We start from the raw sequence: 19668 nt of genomic DNA on the forward strand, positions 1-19668 counted from the left end.
ATGCAAAATTCACACTATATAAGCTGTGCAGTAAGATGCTTATGATTTTACAAAGTGACGAGGTGAGAAAACGATGGGTGGGGGGTGGCCTTAGAAAATGTAAAATTGAAAAAAGATAACAGGGGGGTTGCTATCTTTTCACAGGCAATTCTTGGGAGTAGAGCTACCGTCTCCCAACAAAGAGAAGCCTCTTTGGAGTCAGTCGGGATGGGTATTGCTACAGCTGATGTACATGGAGCCAAGTGGGGGGAAGGAATTCATGCGCTGGGAAGCCCGACGTCCCTGCTGTACTTACATGGCTTTTTGGCTGGCTGGACCAGCTGCGGGTTCAGGTATGGACTGTTCTCTGCATCTATCCTGCGCTTGTACTTCTGCCGACCACCGCGAACTCTGTCAAGACGCACCCCTGTGGATAAAGATGCCAACTGGGTAATTGCTTAGGGCGCTTTTTTTTTTAAATATATTTTTACTGATAAAACTTAACACACAAGCACACAAACATTTCATATGTGGTGTGCAGTCAGTGGCTCACAGTGTCATCACATACTTGTGTATTCATCACCATGATCATTTTTTTGAACATCTGCATCACTCCAGAAAAAGAAAGAAAAAAGAAAAAACTCACACATACCATCTCCTTTACCCTTCCCTCTCATTGACAACTTATTGTTTGCCTCTACGCAATTTATTTTAACCTTTATCTGCCCTATTAGGTAGCTGTCTTTGAGACCAATCGTATACATACACAGTGTCACCCGGGGACTCTGTAGAGACAGATAACAGAAAGCAGAAGGGCAGAGAGGTACTAGAAGGATGTGAAAAAGTGCTGGCTACATCAGGATTACCCATACCAAGTCCATCAGCAGATACAGATAACAGAACTGAAAGGCTTTATGCAAAGCCACCCAAATCATCATTTGCACATACCTTTTGTATGTACATATTAATGCCATGTAAATTCATATGGGGATACTGTTATAGAGTGCTAGTGTAGCTTCTCATGTTAAAGACAGCAGCATTTTGTATTCTCTTAAGCTCAAGGCATGGGGCTCAGTCGACCAGTAGAACAAGAGCTATGTGTTCGTTCCCTGACCCAGCAGAGAATTCAAGATAGAACTGTGGACTCCAATGGAACAGAGTGGCACCTTCTATGATAATGGAGGCTGAATTGCACCTCAACAAGATGCAGTCCTGTGAGGTGAAGAGACTGTTTCATATTAAAATGTCAATGTGTTTCAGAAGGGGAATGCTATTTACCGTTTGCCACATGTTTTTTTTATACTGCCAAATGGGAGAAAATTGAAAGGTTGGTGCTTAACCCAGGACAGAAAAAGGAGCTCCTGAAGATAGAATTCAGAGCGGTGGCATGTCAAAGGAGGGGCATGTTCAGAGGGTAGGGCTGAAGGGTGAAACTGGAAAGAAGGTAAAAATAGACTGAGCACGAATACATCTTTTTCCTAAAGAGCAATGGGTCAAGAATCAAGGAGTTTTACCGACAGCTGATGTAGAAGATTGTGGTAAAAAGTGAAAGAGAAATAAACAGAGGAAAAGTAAGAAATGTTTCTTTTATATAGGGGAGGAGCAGGGAAGAGCTTATTAATAGTCTGTTTTACAGTCTGTAATTGTAAAATTTAGGGCAGAATCATATAAATCTTTGCCAAATAAAGGAAAGATTATTTGAGGGTAGAAGTAGGGAGAGACTGACAGGAGGTTGCACTCTGAGATGATGGTGTAACATTATCTATTAATAAATACAGTAGTTATAACAATAAATACAACCAAGCAATGCATTGTACTATTTTGGCATTTCTCAAACTGTTTAGAAAAGGAGTTTGGTTAAACAGCATCATCATTATTATTATTTTGATAATGGGGCTCTGAGGGCCATTAATATGCAAATGGTTTCCATAAAACCAGAGGAAGGAGATAAAACATATGCAATGTTTTGCAAACCAGTTTAACCAAGGGTCCTGCTCTTTGGAATAATTATTAATATTGCAAGGAACATGTAAGTTGTGGGTTAAATGAGTCTGTGAAACAGTTTGGACATGCTGATAGATTTAAGTGAATTTCAAATATGAATATATATATATACATATACATATATTCGAAGGTGAATATTTATATATATTGCAAGGTTAAGAATTATTAAAAGTATTGGTGATCCATGAGGTAAGAAAAATAAAATTTTTCATGTTATCCTAATACAAACTATCTTAACAGTCAATTATCTTTTAGAGCATCACATAAACAAACCTGGTTCTAAAATAAAGACCTGAATTATCATATTGAGGCAAGAGAGTACAATTTAAGTGAAATCAGGAAACATTTTCAAGAGTAATTAAATAGGGTTAGACAAACAAATATTAAAGAAAAGAAGCCAGCTAAAGTGTTCAAGTATTTACTGAAAAAGGCATGTGTGTGGCCCACAAGAAAGTTTTATTTTTTACAGTCGCTTTTCCAGAACTTTGGGCATACGGCAGAGCTCCTCTTCTTTGTTCATCTAATTCCTGATATTCTTTTTATTATGCTTATATTTACTTAATAAAGTTGAACATCTTCCACTTCTTTTCACCTTTTTCATGTTTTATCTTTTTTAAAGACGTGTTTTATCTTTTTTCATTTCTTACTCTTCAAAAACTTTCTCCAAGATATTTTTTCAGTTTATAAAAGGTATGCACACTTTTTTAAAAACATAACAACATACAAACAAAAACATTCTTATCATATGATCATTCCATACTTGGAATATAATCAATAACACAATATCATCACACAGTTGTATATTTATCACCATGAGTATTTCTTACAACATTTGCATCAATTCAGAAAAAGAAATAAAAAGAAAAAAGAAAAAAACTTATACATACCATACCTCTTACTCCTCCCTCTCATTGACTGCTAGTATTTCCATCTACCCAATACATTTTAGCCTTTGTTTCCCCTATTTTTTTCTATACCCCTTACCATTTCCTTTCATTGACTAGCATTTCAATCTACTCAATTTATTTTACATTTGTTCCTCTTATTATTCATTTATTTAGGTATGCATATTTTACCTGGTTATCTAAGATACCTTCAAACCTGTTTCATTATAGGAGTTTTCCAGAGAAACCCTGAACTTCCTTTCTTGAGTGAAGGTAACCTCTTGTTGGTGTCTTAATTTGGACATTTTTATAGACTTGCTTTAACTGGGACATTTTCACAGCCATAGAACTGTAAATTTGCAACTTAATAAATTCCCCCTTTTAAAAGCCATTACATTTCTAGTATATCAGATTCCGGTAGCTAGCAAATGAGAACAATCCATCTTCCATACAGTATTATACAGATGTCATTAAGATAAAAAAAACAAATTAAAAAAAAAACACTGATACATAAATGACAGTCATAAAGAGGGGTAGAATTATAGGAAACCAAACAAAAACTTATGAAAATCACTTCTCATTTTTAAGAAACAGATGGAAAACAAAATCTGCAAAACTGGGGTTCTATAATTCTTCCTGTTGGGAAACAAATATCATAGAGATAAAAGGCATACTGCAAAGGACAGATATTTAGTCAAAAATAACGCTAATGAAGTTTAAATTAAAACACTGCAAGTCAAGTATTGTATTTGCTTGGACATAGATGTAAGCTGTGGTTTTTCATTAGAAGGAATACGGGCAAATGACAAGCTGACTTAAAAAAATAAATATATACTGTAGCCATAAAAATTTTGTAAAGGGCTTATAGAGAAAGAGAAAGATAATTAAAAATCACCAAATAGCAAGTATTTTTTGTGTAGCTGTAACTACAGCTATCTTACAGAAATATTTTTAATTATTTGGCCTAAAACTTATAGTCTTGCGTATATCAGAAATGAAGGATAACTATTCATTGACTTATAAATACCCATGAGCTAAGTCCAGTATCTGCAAGAATTTTTAAACCCACACACACACACACAGACTTCTAAAGTTTCTCTGGCTGGTGTTTCCAACTGGAATATTATAATAATTTACTCCTAAATGTTGCATGAAGACTATTCAAAGAAATAAAGCATAGTTTGCAAGTCAGAATGGTTGAATCCTTCAGGCGTTCTCATTATCTGGTACCATAAACTTTGATGGCTCCCTTGCCCTAGTTGTTTTTCTACATATAAAATGGGCATACAGGTAATATTTTCCTTGATGTTTTTTGCTATAATGACCCAATAAGAATATATCCAGGGCAGGCCATGGTGGCTCAGCAGGCAGAATTCTCCCCTGCCATGCCAGAGACCCGGGTTCGATTCCCGGTGCCTGCCCATGCAAAAAGAAAGAAAAAAAAAAAGAATATATCCTGGATATTGTACCAATGAGTTATTAAAATAACATAAAAGCCTTAAAATACCAAGTAAAAAGAAGGTGGTTGTCATAAATATATCTTTATTTTATCAAAATATTGCTATATTTCTTTACTGAAATATCTTTTTCATCATGATCATTTACTGAAGATATACCCCATAGTGTCTGTACTAAATTCTGTAGGTAAACATGTATGAGGAATGATGGACTGGTAAACTAATCCAAAGGATACAATTGAAATAGTGGTACTAATTGATGTCTATGTGATTTTTTAAAATACTGGTAGCCCATTCTAGTTCCTGCTCATCCTTGTCAGTAATAACATCATTTGGATTGATGATTATTTTAGAAAAGATACAGAATCTAACCCAAATTCTATTAAGAAGAAAGGAGATCTCCTTTAATTTAGCTGTAAGTATACAATATGGAGTTAAGTAGAGAATTAATTATTAATTATCCGATTAATCTGATAAATTTTAAATATTCAAACTATTGGCATAAACAAAAACAAAACAAAACCAACAATATTTATGATCAGGATCTGGGAAATCTATATTTGCTATATATGAATATCAACTTAACTCAAGTAATATGACAATCTGACAAAACCTGTGTCTTTACTACTGTTGCAATCTTAAACACAACCATTTCTTTTTGTACTTTACTTGTGAACCAGTTTGTGCAAAGCTTAAATTAAAATTTCTCCCAGGAAATAAGAAACCCACAATGTTTAATGTCTGACAGGATTTGAACTTAATTAAGGCTAATGGATTTTCTATTTATGTGGAGACTGCTATTATCTTTTTTTTTAATAAAGATTTTAATAGTTGGCATTACCTACCTAATAGATCGTTTCACATGGCTTATTATTTCAACTACTGCATGTGCCTACACTGCCTCAAGGGAATTACAAATCTTATACATTGTCAAAATTTGCAAAATTAGGAAAGCAAGTGTAGGGCAAAGTGGGAAAAATACACTGTGAGGCAAATAAATACCAACAGACGTAAAACAGTTCAGCACAAGGTCTTCTTAGGTCAGCTAATTTTAAGCCTACATTTTACACTCAAATGCAAATTTTTATTTTATATATAGTCTGAAATCAAAAGTATTTTCACATTTTTAATAACACAAAGTCAGAGGTATTTCACAGTATACTAAAAGAGCTCCCCTTCAGAGAATTATACAAGGATACCTTAGCCTACTTTCCCAAATTAAATAAGACATTTATTTAATTTGTTCCCAAACAGAGGTTTGCTAAAATATTAATTATATAGACCTCTGGAATATTCAAGAAAGATGAAAATAGGGACATCAAAGTAAATCATATCAAAATAAAACAGCAAATGAATATCAAATAAATGATTGTGTTGCATAACTGTTATCAAACATGGCTTATAATTGAATTTGGAAGCACAACAGAAAAATACTTCTCAAAGCGTGAAGAGGATGCAAACCTCCTTCTGTATCTGTCTTCTTGATACTACAGCTCCCTTTGAAGTGTAAGGAGAACCTGTTCCTTCCCTGTAAGAAGAGAAGTAGTAGCGGTGCCCTGACTTCTCCTGAGATTTCTGTGAGGGAACCATCATAAGCAGAAGCTACAGAAGATTCTTTTGAGGCAGTGCAGGAATAGAAGCAAAAGCAGAATTAGCTAAATCAGACACAGCCACGGGAATTGTAGTGGCAGCCTCTGAGGGGTTCTCCTTCAGGACAACTCTGGACAGTTTGTACTAGTTAACCTAAAGAAGCTGTGCGTATTTATAGCTTCTCAGTAAGGGGATAAGTGAAAATTATTTGTATAGTCACACATATTCTCCAGGGAGAACCTAACGGTATTCAATCTTTGAGAACTGTATAAGACAATAAAAACAAACCAACCCCTTGATACTCCCTAACTACTACTGACCCTTCGCAAAATAGACAGTGGTATTACAAAATACGGCTTCATTCATGATTTAGTTCCTTTCTTCCTGTTTTGACAGTTTGCCTCCTCACACCTACAACTTCCTTCCATGCAATGTTTCCACTGTTAATTGAATGAATCAATCTCTGCATGAAATGTCTGGAATAACCCAAAATAGTAGCCACTGGCTATTTTCTTTTCTTCATTTTTTTTGTTTTTAGAGAAGTTTTGGATTTACAGAACAATCATGCACAAAATAACAGGATTCCCATATACCATCTCATCACCAACATTGTATTGGTGTGAAAAATTTGCTACATTGATGATAACTTTTTTTGTAATTCTACTATTTTTTTTAACAGTAGTGACATTTGTTACAATTGATGCAAGATTATTAAAGTAGTACTGTAACTATTGTCTATAGTTTACATAAGGGTATTTTCCCCCCATATTCCCGACCTATTTTTTTCAAGCATGTCTTTATCATTATTACTCATCTACCCATACACTGGATAAAGGGAATGTCAGTGACATGTTTTTACAATCACATGATCACATGATAAGAACTATAGTTACACAAGCATTATCAAAGATCAAAACTACTGGATTACAATTTTAGGTATTTCTTTCTGGCTCTTCTGATACACTAAAAACTAAAAAGAAATATCTATATAATGAGCCAGTGGTCATAATCATCAGTTAAACCCTAACTTCTCAGTGATACCCATCCCTCTCACTTGATCATTTTTTCACTCTTCAGGGACATCCAAGTAATGACCAATAGCAGTAGGTTCTTGAGAACTTATTATATGCCAGGCAATAGGTTCATTTTACCTTACATATATTAAACTCATTTAATCCTTATGGCAACCTATACGGCAAGTGCTAGTGCTATTATGTCACAGGTGAGAAAACTGGAAACAGAGGGAGGCAGAAGCAGGGGAGGGAGTCGGAGAGAACAGCTGCAGAATCCACATTCTTAAGGACCACGTTTGCATGGCTTCTCCACCATCAAATTCTATTTTTTGAAAAATTGTATTTGGCATATACATCAAAAGCAGAAGCATAGGCTGGTAAAACCTGATTATTAAATAAACAATATTCATAATGTGATATGGAGTACTTTTTAAAAAAATAGGCAGTGGGGTGCGAGGATAGTTCAGCAGTAGAATTCTCACCTGCCATGCAGGAGACCTGGGTTCGATTCCTGGCCTATTCATTTCCCAAAACAAACAAACAAACAAACAAAAACTCAACAAATGGTGCTGCAATAATGGGATACTCACATGGAAAACGAATGAAATGTGACCCCCCCCCCCCCACCATACAGCATACAGGAAAAAAAAAGGCATTATGATGAACCAGCCCTTCAACAGAAGGGCTAAGAATTTTGCATCTCATGGCATAAGGTGACAACACCTAGAGAAACTGACAGTTGTGAGACTGTGAACAAACCGAAAATGATAAAAAAAAAAACAGTTACTTTTCCACTGAAGCAGTGCCCCAGAGATATTAATTTTCTTGTTCCTGGTTCCTCATATAAGTCATTGCAAATTAAAGAAGGACTGTTTGGTCAGAGTCATGGCAAATATCAACCGCCCACTTTGATTTTTACAGTTCAGAAGGCAGGCGAGGTGGGGGCTTTCCCACTAGATGCCCCTGGGCAGTAGTTTACATTCACTTATTCTGGAATATCATGACAGCAATTCGGGAACTTTGGAAATTGCTTGGCTGCATATGGAAACACTGTAATATCTGCTGAAATAAAAGAAAAATCACACAGGGAGAGAAAATGCATATCCATTAGGCGGCCTTTTTTTTCTTTTCTTAAAACAGAGTCCTCAGTCACTAAAAGAGATAAAAGCCATGACTCACATTAAAGCTTTCTTGCTCTACAGATGAATTAACAATTAGCAAGGGGAAGTCTTTCGTTTTGGTCTCCTGATAGCTATCAGGACTATCAAACATGTGAGGCTTGCATAAGAAATTACAAAGGCTTCCCTCCGTTAAGCATTCAAGTTGCATCCAAAATACATTTGTGGATGTCTGGGCATAAGACATCATCCCAAAGAAGTTCCTTCTTCTTTGCCACATTCCTCTCCCTGTTTTTAAAAGGTGTGATTGACCCACTCTTAGCTAGTTCAGAAACACACGTGCTAAATAGATCATTGGATTAGAGCTGAAAGGGAAATGACAGAAATTTGAAATAACCATAAGCAAAATATTTAGCAGGGGAATTATTCCACCAGAGATAAAGCTGCTTCATCTGAAGCATGGGGCCCTAATCTATGACACATACAAGTACAAATTAGGTCATCTGCAACAGGTGACAAGTTTTAATTGAATGTCTTCTGTCTGCAATTCTGACAAAAGGTGAATGGAAATAAATGAGTCTGGCAAGACAGCCCTGAGCCTTACAATACCCAATATCTCATTATTTTTAAACAGCTATCTATAAACTGATGCTGACAAGCCTTGAACCTTTTATTTCTGCTCAAGATGAGGTGGCTGTGAAGGGGGTGGGGTGGGGAGAAAGAGGGACATCCAGAACATTACATTAAACATGCAATACGTACCATTATCACTTCCCCAATGTAATTAAAGGAAATCTCCTAGTCAAAAAGCACTATTTCTTACTTTGCTTGATGTCAGAGAGAGAGAGAGAGAGAGAGAGAGAGAAAGCTTAGCCTGCATTTTCTAAACATGCAGATTGCCTTCAAAGAAAAAAAAGAAAATTTTCTCTTTCTTTTTTTTTACGCTTGTTAAACATTTCATAAACTATTGAAGAAGACTTTTGCTGTGGCTTATGCCTATCTAAACTTTATTTTGATATTTAATATTGCTGACTCTTCCTTTTATCCTTCTCTCAATTGCCTTCTCATGGGGATAAAATTATGAATTAGTGGGTAAAGACATGAAATGTGGTTGTACATCAACACCAAGAAAAGTGACTCTACTAATTCGCAATTAAATGTGACGTGGGCAACAATAACTTTGACACACTAATAATAGTAATAACAACGTGCAGTGCCCATGGGATGCTGTGTAAACAGGAACACAAATATTATTTATGCAAAATTCAACACCCTGTAAAAATGAATTAAATATGAAATCAAACAAGCTGTTTCCAAGTTTCTGGTTTGAAAGCCACAGTCAATTTGCTTCATTCAAAAGAGAGGAAGTATACTTCACCTAATAACAAAATAAAGCAGACTTGGATTTCAAGGAGAATACAGGTCAAACAACAAAACAGAACAAAAAAACGGGAAGTCGTTTGGCATTTGGCTTGAGCATATGAGAATCTAGATCACACAATATTACCAGGAAGAGCTTATGAAGTTTAAAATAGAAGCTTGTGGTAACTCTGGTGGAAGAAAAGTTTAAGTTCTGGCCAATCAGTTAGTAACCCATCAAATATTATAAAAAATATATTACCAGATTCACACAGAAATTCTGATGATAAGATACCTAAGAGAAGCATCACATTCATTAATAGTTCTCTGGTGAAAAGTATGGTTTGGCAAAGACGAGATTCAAAATAAAGCATATCTAGTCAAAAGAACATAATATACATTTCCAAGTTATGTGTAATGGGAATTATACCTAACACATAAACTACCCAGAGAAAAAAATCAGTTCACTAGAGATTAAATGCTAATATAATACTAATGTATACAGTTCCAAATCTCATTCAAGTGAGAGATTTTCTTGTGACACTGTCTTATTTCTTGTGATACTGGTGGCAATAAATTTAACACAGTAATAATAGTGATAACAATGCACAGCACCCCATGGGATGCTGTATTAACAGACACTCAAATGTTATTTATGCAAAATTCAATATCATGTAAAAATGAATCAAATATGAAATGAAACAAGTTGGTTTTCAAGTTGCTGGTTTGAGAGCCACAGTCAATTTGCTTCATTCAATGAAAAGGAGTTTGATGGAGTCTAATGGTCCCATCTGAAGTTTTTAGTGCACTAAAAAAAAAATAATAAATGAACTCCAAAAAGGAGTTAAAGGGATATTCGAAAATGGATCTATTGAGGGTCTGCTAGAAATAAAGAAAAAGCAATGGTTTCTGTCCCCTTCTCAACCAACTTCATATACTATCACCAACTTCATCCATTTGACAAATATGCTACTAAATAGTTGTGAGGAAAGCTAGTGGAGAAGAAGAAAAAGGAAAAAATATTAGAGAAAGATAGAAGCTTTGTAGAAATTCAGAAGTGGAGAAGACAAGCATAGAAGAATCAAAATACATTCCCAATTGCCTTAAGTGCTGTACTATCTCACCACTGCATAACTGAACTGGGCACATTTTCAAGCCAATTAGCATACAGTTTCTCTTCCCCAAAGTTGACAAACTACACTGTTGAGGAAGTTAAGACTTTATGAGAACAACTGCGGTCAGAGACTCGAGAGTAGGGGTGATAATAAGAAAATACTCATACATAAATTATAGTCACTAAAATTAAATAAAGACAAATACTAAAAGATTACCAATAACAGATACAATAAATAATGTTTATTATTTATTTCAATTTACCATTCATTTCAATTTACCATCCTTTGACCTCTTGAATATTTTCAGAATCTCGCTCTTACTTGGTTTGCAGCAAGATGATGGTTAAATTTAATTTGCTTTGATGCAAAAGTATGCATATGAAAAGGTATTATTGTCTATATCTGGTTTTCAAGCCATATGTTCAGTGACTTTATTTTACTACACTGAAACTAGGTCTTCACAAGGAGCCACTTCAGATTCCTGCTTAATCGATATATAATGTTAAAGATTTGGGTGAGAGTTACACATAAGTAAATCAAAACCATCCCCAAATTTTATATCAAGCTAACTAATAATTGGGGTAGTGTGTAACTCTGAGTGTCAATCAGAAGACTGCTATTCAAAGTGCTGTGGCTGTAAAAATGCAGTCTAGAGCCTATATTTTATTCTTAAAATGAGGATGTGTGATAGAAACTATATATTGAGTTGCCCTGCAACCCGGCAATACCACTACTTGGTATATATCCAGATGAGCTGAAAGCAGTGACACAGACATTTGCACACCAATGTTCACAGTGACATTATTCACAATTGCCAAAATAACCCAAGTGCCCATCAATAGATGAGTGGATAAACAAAATGTTGCATATGCATATGATGGAATATTATGCAACAGTAAGACAAAATGAGGTTCCGAAGCACATGACAAGATGGATGAACCTTGAGAGCATAATGCTGAGTGAAATAAGCCAGAACAAAAGGATAGACAGTGTATGATTTTACTAATATGAACCCCCTAGAAAATGTAAACTCAGAGTCTTAAAAAGTAGAATATAGGGGACCTAGAGACAGACAGAAGCTAAGGAAGAGGGAGTGGTTACCTAACATGTTTAATAAGGTGACCATAAATTATGGGAATGGATAGAGGTGATGGTAGGTCGGTGGTGGGATTCTAAGTAATACCGCCATATTGAAAATGAATATGATTGAAAGCAGTTGTTTAGAGCCACATATCTCATCAATTAGCACTACAAATATAAATAAGTTCTAGCATGAACTACTTCAAAGGTATGACCCTTGGACAAAGAGTTATTCATCGAGGATTATGTGGGGAAAACTACCTATTGCTTTCTGTGCCAGTCTGAAAGTATTATGTACCCCAGAAAAGCCATGTTTTATTATTGATCCAACCTTGTAGGAGCTGCCACTTCTTTTAATCTTGATTTAATATGGTAAGGCATTAAATTATCTCTGTGGAGATGTGATGCACCCAATTATGTGGGTAATCTTTTGATTTGATGAAGGTGTGACTCCATCCATTCTAAATGGTTCTTAATTAGATTACCAGAGATTTTAAAAGAGAAAATATTTTGGAGAAAACTCAGAAGTGACAGAAATGACAGAGCCTGGCAAAATGACAGAAGTCACAGAGGTGACAGAAACTTCAGAGCAGAGCTGACACAGATGCAGACCCGTGGAGAATAGAGACTTGTATGTTTGGAGATGCTTGAGCCCAGCAGACATCTCCATGAGATGTTAAGCCGGAACCAGAAGAGAGCCAAGGGAAGCCAAGAGATGAAAGCTGGCCCCAGAGAGAAACAAAGTGAGGAGCCCCCATACGAATAGAGGCTGAAAGCAATGGACCTCAGGAGCAGGGGACCAGGAGATGCCAGCCACATGACTTCCCAGCTGACAGAGGTGTTTCTGACCCACTGGCTTTTCTTGAGTGAAGGTAACCTCTTGTTGGTGCCTTAATTTGGACACTTTCATTTCCTTAGAACTGTAAACTTGAAACTTATTAAACTCCCCCTTTTAAAGCCATTCCAGTTCTGGTATATTGCATTCTGCCAGCTTGCAAACTAACACAGTTGCTATGGCCTATTTAAAAGGAATTCTACACTAGTACTTCAACAATACTAGGGGTAAATAATTGGGGTGGGGGGTGGGGATAAAATTTAAGGGGCGTTTTGGATTTTCTCCTTGGTGTGGGTGTGTCTGTTATTTTTCTCTATGATGCAATGAATGATATTTAACATTGAGAGTGATGATGATAGTACAACTAAGTGAGGAAACTGTGAGATACTGATTGTTTATTTTGGATAGAAAATATTCTATATGAATAAAAAATGAAGGATTAGTGAAAAGTGTGAATATAAAAAACACTAATGATATGTCCAAACGCCAAATCTACTAGGTCCGTGCTGAGAATAGCCTGTACTTGGATGAGGTCATGAAGTCCCTGACAAGCTTTCCTGGGTAGAGTTGTTATAATGGGGTTAGTTGTGATGGTAACTGTTGGGATGTTCGAAATGCTAGGAGATGTTCTATAATGTTCTATAATACTAGGAGGAATCTTTAAATATCAAGATGTACCAAAAAAAGACAAAAACATTTCTCTAGTCACAGGCAGGTCAAGGCTAGGTGGTGGAAATAAAATTACAACGATAACTACCTGATGTAAGAGGCGGCAACATTTCCAAAAATATCTTGCAGTTTCCCTAATTGTATTTTCTTAGTTCTCCCTGTCAATTGGCTGTCGATAAGTTTTGAAACAGTCTAGCCTCAACTCAAACTACAAGATATTTTATTTGTTATGTCTACTCCGCCTAATTGCATAAAAAATTGAGGGCTGAGTTGAGGGCATGGTGAGAAATGCCCATTAGAAACATTAATTGATAGAGTCTCAAAGGATCAAAATCTAACCAAATTATTTTGGTATATGTTTTAATTATGTACTGCTTATTCCTGCACATGCGGTATACAGCACACGCCTGCCATATAGTAGGCACTCAACAACACTGAGTGAATAAAAATATAAATTTACAAAACATGCTTTGTAGCCATTTATTAATCAGCTTTTGCATGTGTTTTGTTTTTGTTTGGTACTTCTAAATATGGAGCCATATGCCGCTCTACTTGAGAAGTTTGACAAATGAAGAAGACCATTCTTTCTGAGACATTTTTATTGCTCTCCTGCCTGGAACCAGATGAATGAGTTTAATCATGTGCTAAGCTCTCTTCCAGTTCTAAGATTCTATGAATGAAGTGAACTACTTAAAAAGATGGAATTGACCCACAGATTCAGAGTCCAACAACTGCCTTGGCAGCTGGAAACATCAACAGACTTCGTATCTTAAATCAGGGAAGACGGGAGCCAAATGGATGGCTTTAATGAACCAGAAGACTTTCTAGCACTGGTCTTTCCGTTCCCATCACACTGACCCTGGCCAAATGCATTTCCTTTTGTTCTTGATGATTATAAAGCAAATAAAGTGCCCGGGTTTGAAAAATGCTTCTAGTTTATTACTGCATTAGGAGAAGATCAATGCCTGTTGCACATTCCTGCGGAGACCAAAGTATAAAAATTATACACGGCTTCAGATATGTTTGCAGCCTCTGACATAAAACTGGATTAAGCTAAGGAGAGGAGAATATGATTTAATAAAGAATATATTGAAAGCAACTAATGAGTAAGCTGGTAGCTATCCAGTTATTTAAAAGTTTTAGAGTTTTAAAAATAAAAAAGGATTTGGCTAACTATGACCCCATTGCAGTGAATATACCGCAATGGTGAATGCTCTATTTCTATATCTCTAGCCAATCGAAATGCATGCATGCAAATATATACCTACACATATACACATATACAAATGGAAAACCACAAAATTTTAAATAGATTAGACATTATTCAATTTCATTGTTTTCCTGATCATGATTTGGGCTGGCAAAATGATTGCATCAGAATTATTTATTTCAAAATTTTTCCCTCCAAAGAGAGTCCACAATTATGTAAATACATATTAATATTTATATCAGAAGCTGCAAACTTAAACGATTGCAGGAACTACTCAAATAGAGTGAGTGAATGGACTACTGGTTTAAAAAAAGAAAAAAATGAAAGAGAGGTATGTCTGTGATGAACCAGAGATCATTTGCCCTGTAAAAGTACACAAACTCTGCTTAGTACCAATCAGATATTACCTTTAGGGAATGAAGTAGGCATACGTGAATGTGAGTCCAGTGTTTTCAGAGTTTCTATTTCCAAAAGAAGCCAGTAATCTGGGTCTTTAAATAAAGATTCCCTGATGTTTAAATGGTCACACAATCTGGCTGCCAGTTTATATTACCCTTTGGTCTAAATATTTTTACACAAGGGCTAGCTATTGAGGCTCTGATAGAAGCCAAGTTTGACAATTAGTTGTACAGAATGATATATCCAAAGTTGGAAACTATTCAAAAATTATACTTTCATTTAGGACTTAATATATAAGTATAAGTTAAATTACCTAACTGCTTAAGTCACTCTACAGGCTATATCTTGAAATTCTAATTTTTAAATGCTACTTAATAGCATTTCAGGTATAATAATAATGTATAAAATCTAAGGGTTTTCATCAGAAATTACTTCAAACAAGCATAAAAAGTCAATCATCCCTGCCCAGACATAGGATTTGTCAATTAAGAATGCTTATGTGTTTTGTTCTAAATCAGCCTCTTAAAAAATCTCTTGCTAAATACAGGTTTCCACTGGTATAGGCAGTAAAGGGCAGCAAAGATTTTCTTTGAATTCTTCTATTATGTTTACTAAGTGCTTTCACTTTTTGAAGAACATCTTTCTGTCCAGTGAAATTTGTCAAAACCTAAAAGCCAATTCTTAAAACATAGTTGGCATGTCTCTGTTGTCACTAAAATTATACCTAATTACTCATCACTGGAAATTAGCTAACAAAGAATTTCTTGGCCTGGATTCTCTCTCCCCTAAATTCTTATATTATATGGCAAAGAGGGTCTTTAAAGTGACAAAAGAATAAGATGCTAATGCTTTTCGAAACAGTTCTGGGAGAGATTAGGATTAGGTTTTAACTGAGCTTCCTTTTGGATTAATAGATACCAAAGTACAAAGAACCAGGTAGTGTTGCTAGAGAAGAAAACAGAAAAAAAAAAAATGACCAAGAGAGTGTATTGAAAATACTACTATGAAAAAAGGGAAAAGGGGAAGGAATTTTATCTGAAAAAAATTCTTGAATGTTAAAAAAAAAAAAGTATAGGTTTTTTAAATTAAAAAAAATTCTCTATTAATTTTTTTAGGAATATGAAGCACATTACAAAGAACTTTTCATATGGCAAAGAACAACATCACATAAGGTGAAAAAGTGAGTCTTTAAATAGCCATGAAGATACCACAGCTGGCCATAGATCCTGGGCCAAAAGAACGTCAGCAGCTTTGCAGCTAGGAATAAGTGAAAATATAAGCTTATTAGTAACAGATGAAAGTCATATGTGTCACCTGCAGAAATAAATGGTTCTTCCATAATTCCTTCAAATACCAAACCACTCCCGCAACTTGACAGGGCTATTGGTTTCTTCCAACTGCATGTATTTCAGAAACCCGCATTTCAGAGTCTCTCATCTCTGCTGTCATCAAGAGAGCTAGATAAGAGTCTCTTGAAAGTTGTCATTCCAGTGCCCTAATCAGTCAAGAGGGCTGCTGCTGGGCAGCATGAGACTCTTCCATTTGCGGGGGCATCACAAGCTGCCCTCTGGGCACTCAAAGTCCCTGCTAGCCAGGGAAATGAGAGACAGTGAAATTGAACCCAAGATACCACAAAGCAGGTCAAGAAAGCTCCAGAATGGGCCACCAAAGCAGCCCACCAATATACCTTAATGTGATAATAGCATTTCTATCATAATGTTTTGAGACCGGAAAAAAATACAATGCTGAGATTTCAAAAAAAAGGATGGTCATCCATATTGGTTTTCCCTTGCATTTCACCTAAGTGAGTTGCTAAGAGAGACAGTCAGCATCCTCAAGTGTTTATGGGGACACCGGAAAGCCATTCTTCCTCTTATTTCCTGTTCCTTCCTGAGCTGACCAACCAATTTAATTTACATATATATATTTGATTTATGTATTTATTAAAATTATACATATAAATTGGTTGGCCAATTTAAAATCAGGTTTTTCTAAAACAAATTATCTTTTTTTGGTAAACTGGCGTACTTTGGTTTAAAAACTTATGAGTCATAAATGAGAAAAGCAAATACATCAATATACTCTTCTGCGCATTCCTTGCATACCCACTATTCAAATTATTTCAAATTTCAAATAATTTTCTAGCACCAGTTAAAAATTCTGCATATCTTTTAAAATTTTTCACATCATTTCTATGTGTATTTTATTTGCTACTTATAAAACCAAGAAAAATAGGAAAATACTATTAACTCAATGTTATGGATGGGGAAAACTGGGCTTAGCACTGTAAATCCCTATACATTTCTCCACAAAATAATATACTTTCTTATTGTTCGAGGGATGACTGAAGAATGTCAGCATGTAATTGAGCAGTTCTTAGAAAGTTTCTTATTTTTTAAAGAGATCCCAGTAAAGTAACAATATAGCACTTTTCATATAATGAAATTGGAATACTACAAATGACAATTCATAAAGAATAATAATTCCCATAATAAAATTTTAAATCTTTATTGCTTTACTACTTTTCTGTGTGGCATAATTCTAGTTTATGAAGCTGTCTGGGTTTTGGGTTCTTTTACTAAATAATAAAACATGTATCAAAAATCAGAACAAAATTATCATAATCTTCCCATGTGTCTGGAATAAAATATTTGAAAATAAGGACTTCTAAAGAAATCTTTGCCATAGATGGAACAATTGAATTTTGAAAAACCACAGTTAATACTTTCATTTAAATGAAGCCTAAAGCAAATCAATAGCAAAAAGTAAAAAGGAACTCTGATCATTAGATGTTAATTATTTCACAAATATAACATATAGTAATTATACAACTATTAAGTGAAATCACAGAGAATTCTCTTTACATTAACTTCAATTATAAACTGAAGCTGATGGTCTAGGCTTCAAAAGTTTGGGCTTCAAAATCTTCCTTTAAGGTGATATTTTATCCTCCAACTTCTGTTTCTGTTATTCAATCAATTCCTATATATTAGTGAGACTTTAATTAATAATATCTATTACCACTCTTCAATGTGAATTGGCTATTATATGTCTCATATATATCTCTTGTTAAACTTGACAATGGGGGTGAAATAAGTGTATAGTTAATGTAAAAATTTAGACACACATTCCATGCAATTCTCAGCAAGAAAATCATTTTTGAAAAATTATAGCTCACTGTTCAGCAACTCATAATGTTGCTTCAAATTAATGCTTTGGATCCAAATGAAATTACGTTAAAAAACTCTAGTGCATTTAGTAATAATTAGACAATCTGCACCTAGATTACTATATATGCCACTCTGAAAATTACAAAGAAGGCAGTAGCAATTTATTGTAATCTGATAAAGAAGCATTTGGACCTTTGGGGAAGGAGTTAATGAGTTATAGATTTGAAACCAGGTTCCATGGATTCACTGTGAGCTTTCATTCTAATAGTTAAAGTAGGTGTCTATCAAATTGCTTATGAGGACAAATTTATGGAAAATAACCAAGAGTAAAGCTTTGTTCTTATTAAGAAGCATGAATATGTATGTAATTTTAGCCAGACTAAATTAACCAAAAAATGAATAAATAAAAAAATAAGGACAATAATTGTTGTCACAAGAGAAAGCTTACTTCCCTTCCCCCTCTTATAAAAGCATTTATGTTTAGGGTTTCAAAAAACATTCATGTTTTTAAATAAAAGTATTTGGAAAAGAACGAAAAATAAGTAATCTGCAAAGGAAATAATTATTATGGAACAAAATCATGTATAGCTGTTCCCCCTTAGTAATGAACCTTTTTAAAGTAGAGGTAACTTGCAGATGTGCTTGAAATGAGCATAATGCATGTGATTGCAAGCAGAATGATATTGCTGATGTGTGACCATTTCCTAAGCATGACTTTTATTTAGAAAGGTTACACTGAGCCATTATTCTAGTTTTATATTAAACATCTTTTGTAACTGCATGATTTCGTTTAAACAGCAACAGTATTATACGAAATGAATACAAAATGTATCATACATACTTGTGAGAACTCCTCCATATGTTTGTGGGTACAGCACATTCACATGTGTTCCTGCTACTTATGTTCCATCAATTAATGTGAACCAATGAATGATCAATAAATATGTAAATTATATCTGTGATTTATTGACTTATTTTCAAGCTGACTTTGACTGATATCCACTGATCAGAAGGGATTTTAGCATATGAAACTAGTACTAAGCTTAGGAATTTTTCAAATTATGCTGCTGTTGTCTCTCTTGTCTCCTTGGGCTACTGTTTCTCCTGTAACCTTTGGCTATGTGTAAGTTAGGAACTATTATGCTAAACAAATAAACAAAAAGCTGAGGTCATACACACCATTTCTATCAACAAATACATTATTATGAATTAACCCTGGCATTGTCATACATAAAATAGAAATGAATAGCTATAATTATGATGCCTTTCTGTTCCAGATGTCTCAATTATACTTGCTCAGGACATCCTTCATCTGCATTAGAATAAAAACTGAAAGTAACAGTAAGAATTTTAGAAAACTATTACTTTACCATTAACACCTGAAGGAGAAAAAGTTGGCTAGTTCTTCAAGATCCTGATGTTCTTTATAGAAACAATAGTTAGAAGTCATGAATAATAGTTGTGTTAAAAAGAAATGCTCAGAGATAGCAAGGAAATGGGTGATAATTTCTCTCTGAAGGACATAAATGTATTGTAAACTCAAATTTGCTAAATAATAGGCCTCAGTCATAAGGAATGGGGAAAGCACAACTCTCAGAGATATCATTATATTAGAAGAACAAGAATGCATTTTGAGTGTTTATAATCTGTATTTCGACCAGGAAATATATAGGAGATTTTGATAACGTGTTATTTTAGAGTATGTTTTAATTAATAAAGCTAAGTTCCTCCTGATGTGTCAACACAAGTGGGTATAGAATTAAATGTGATCCTGCCTCCCTCCCTA

General features: G+C 34.8%; 1 protein-coding gene across 19 annotated transcripts in view; it reads right to left on the bottom strand.

The window, feature by feature from the left end:
• Positions 1-19668, bottom strand: part of ESRRG (estrogen related receptor gamma) — a 625071-nt gene that overhangs the window by 62986 nt on the left and 542417 nt on the right. For all 19 annotated transcript variants that reach the window (XM_077157825.1, XM_077157829.1, XM_077157824.1 and 16 more), the window contains one exon: positions 296-406. In XM_077157825.1, the coding sequence (XP_077013940.1) occupies positions 296-406 (111 nt within the window). The remainder of the gene's footprint in view (positions 1-295; positions 407-19668) is intronic.

This window comes from Tamandua tetradactyla, chromosome 4 (genome assembly GCF_023851605.1).
Source record: "Tamandua tetradactyla isolate mTamTet1 chromosome 4, mTamTet1.pri, whole genome shotgun sequence".
Lineage (NCBI taxonomy): Eukaryota > Metazoa > Chordata > Mammalia > Pilosa > Myrmecophagidae > Tamandua > Tamandua tetradactyla.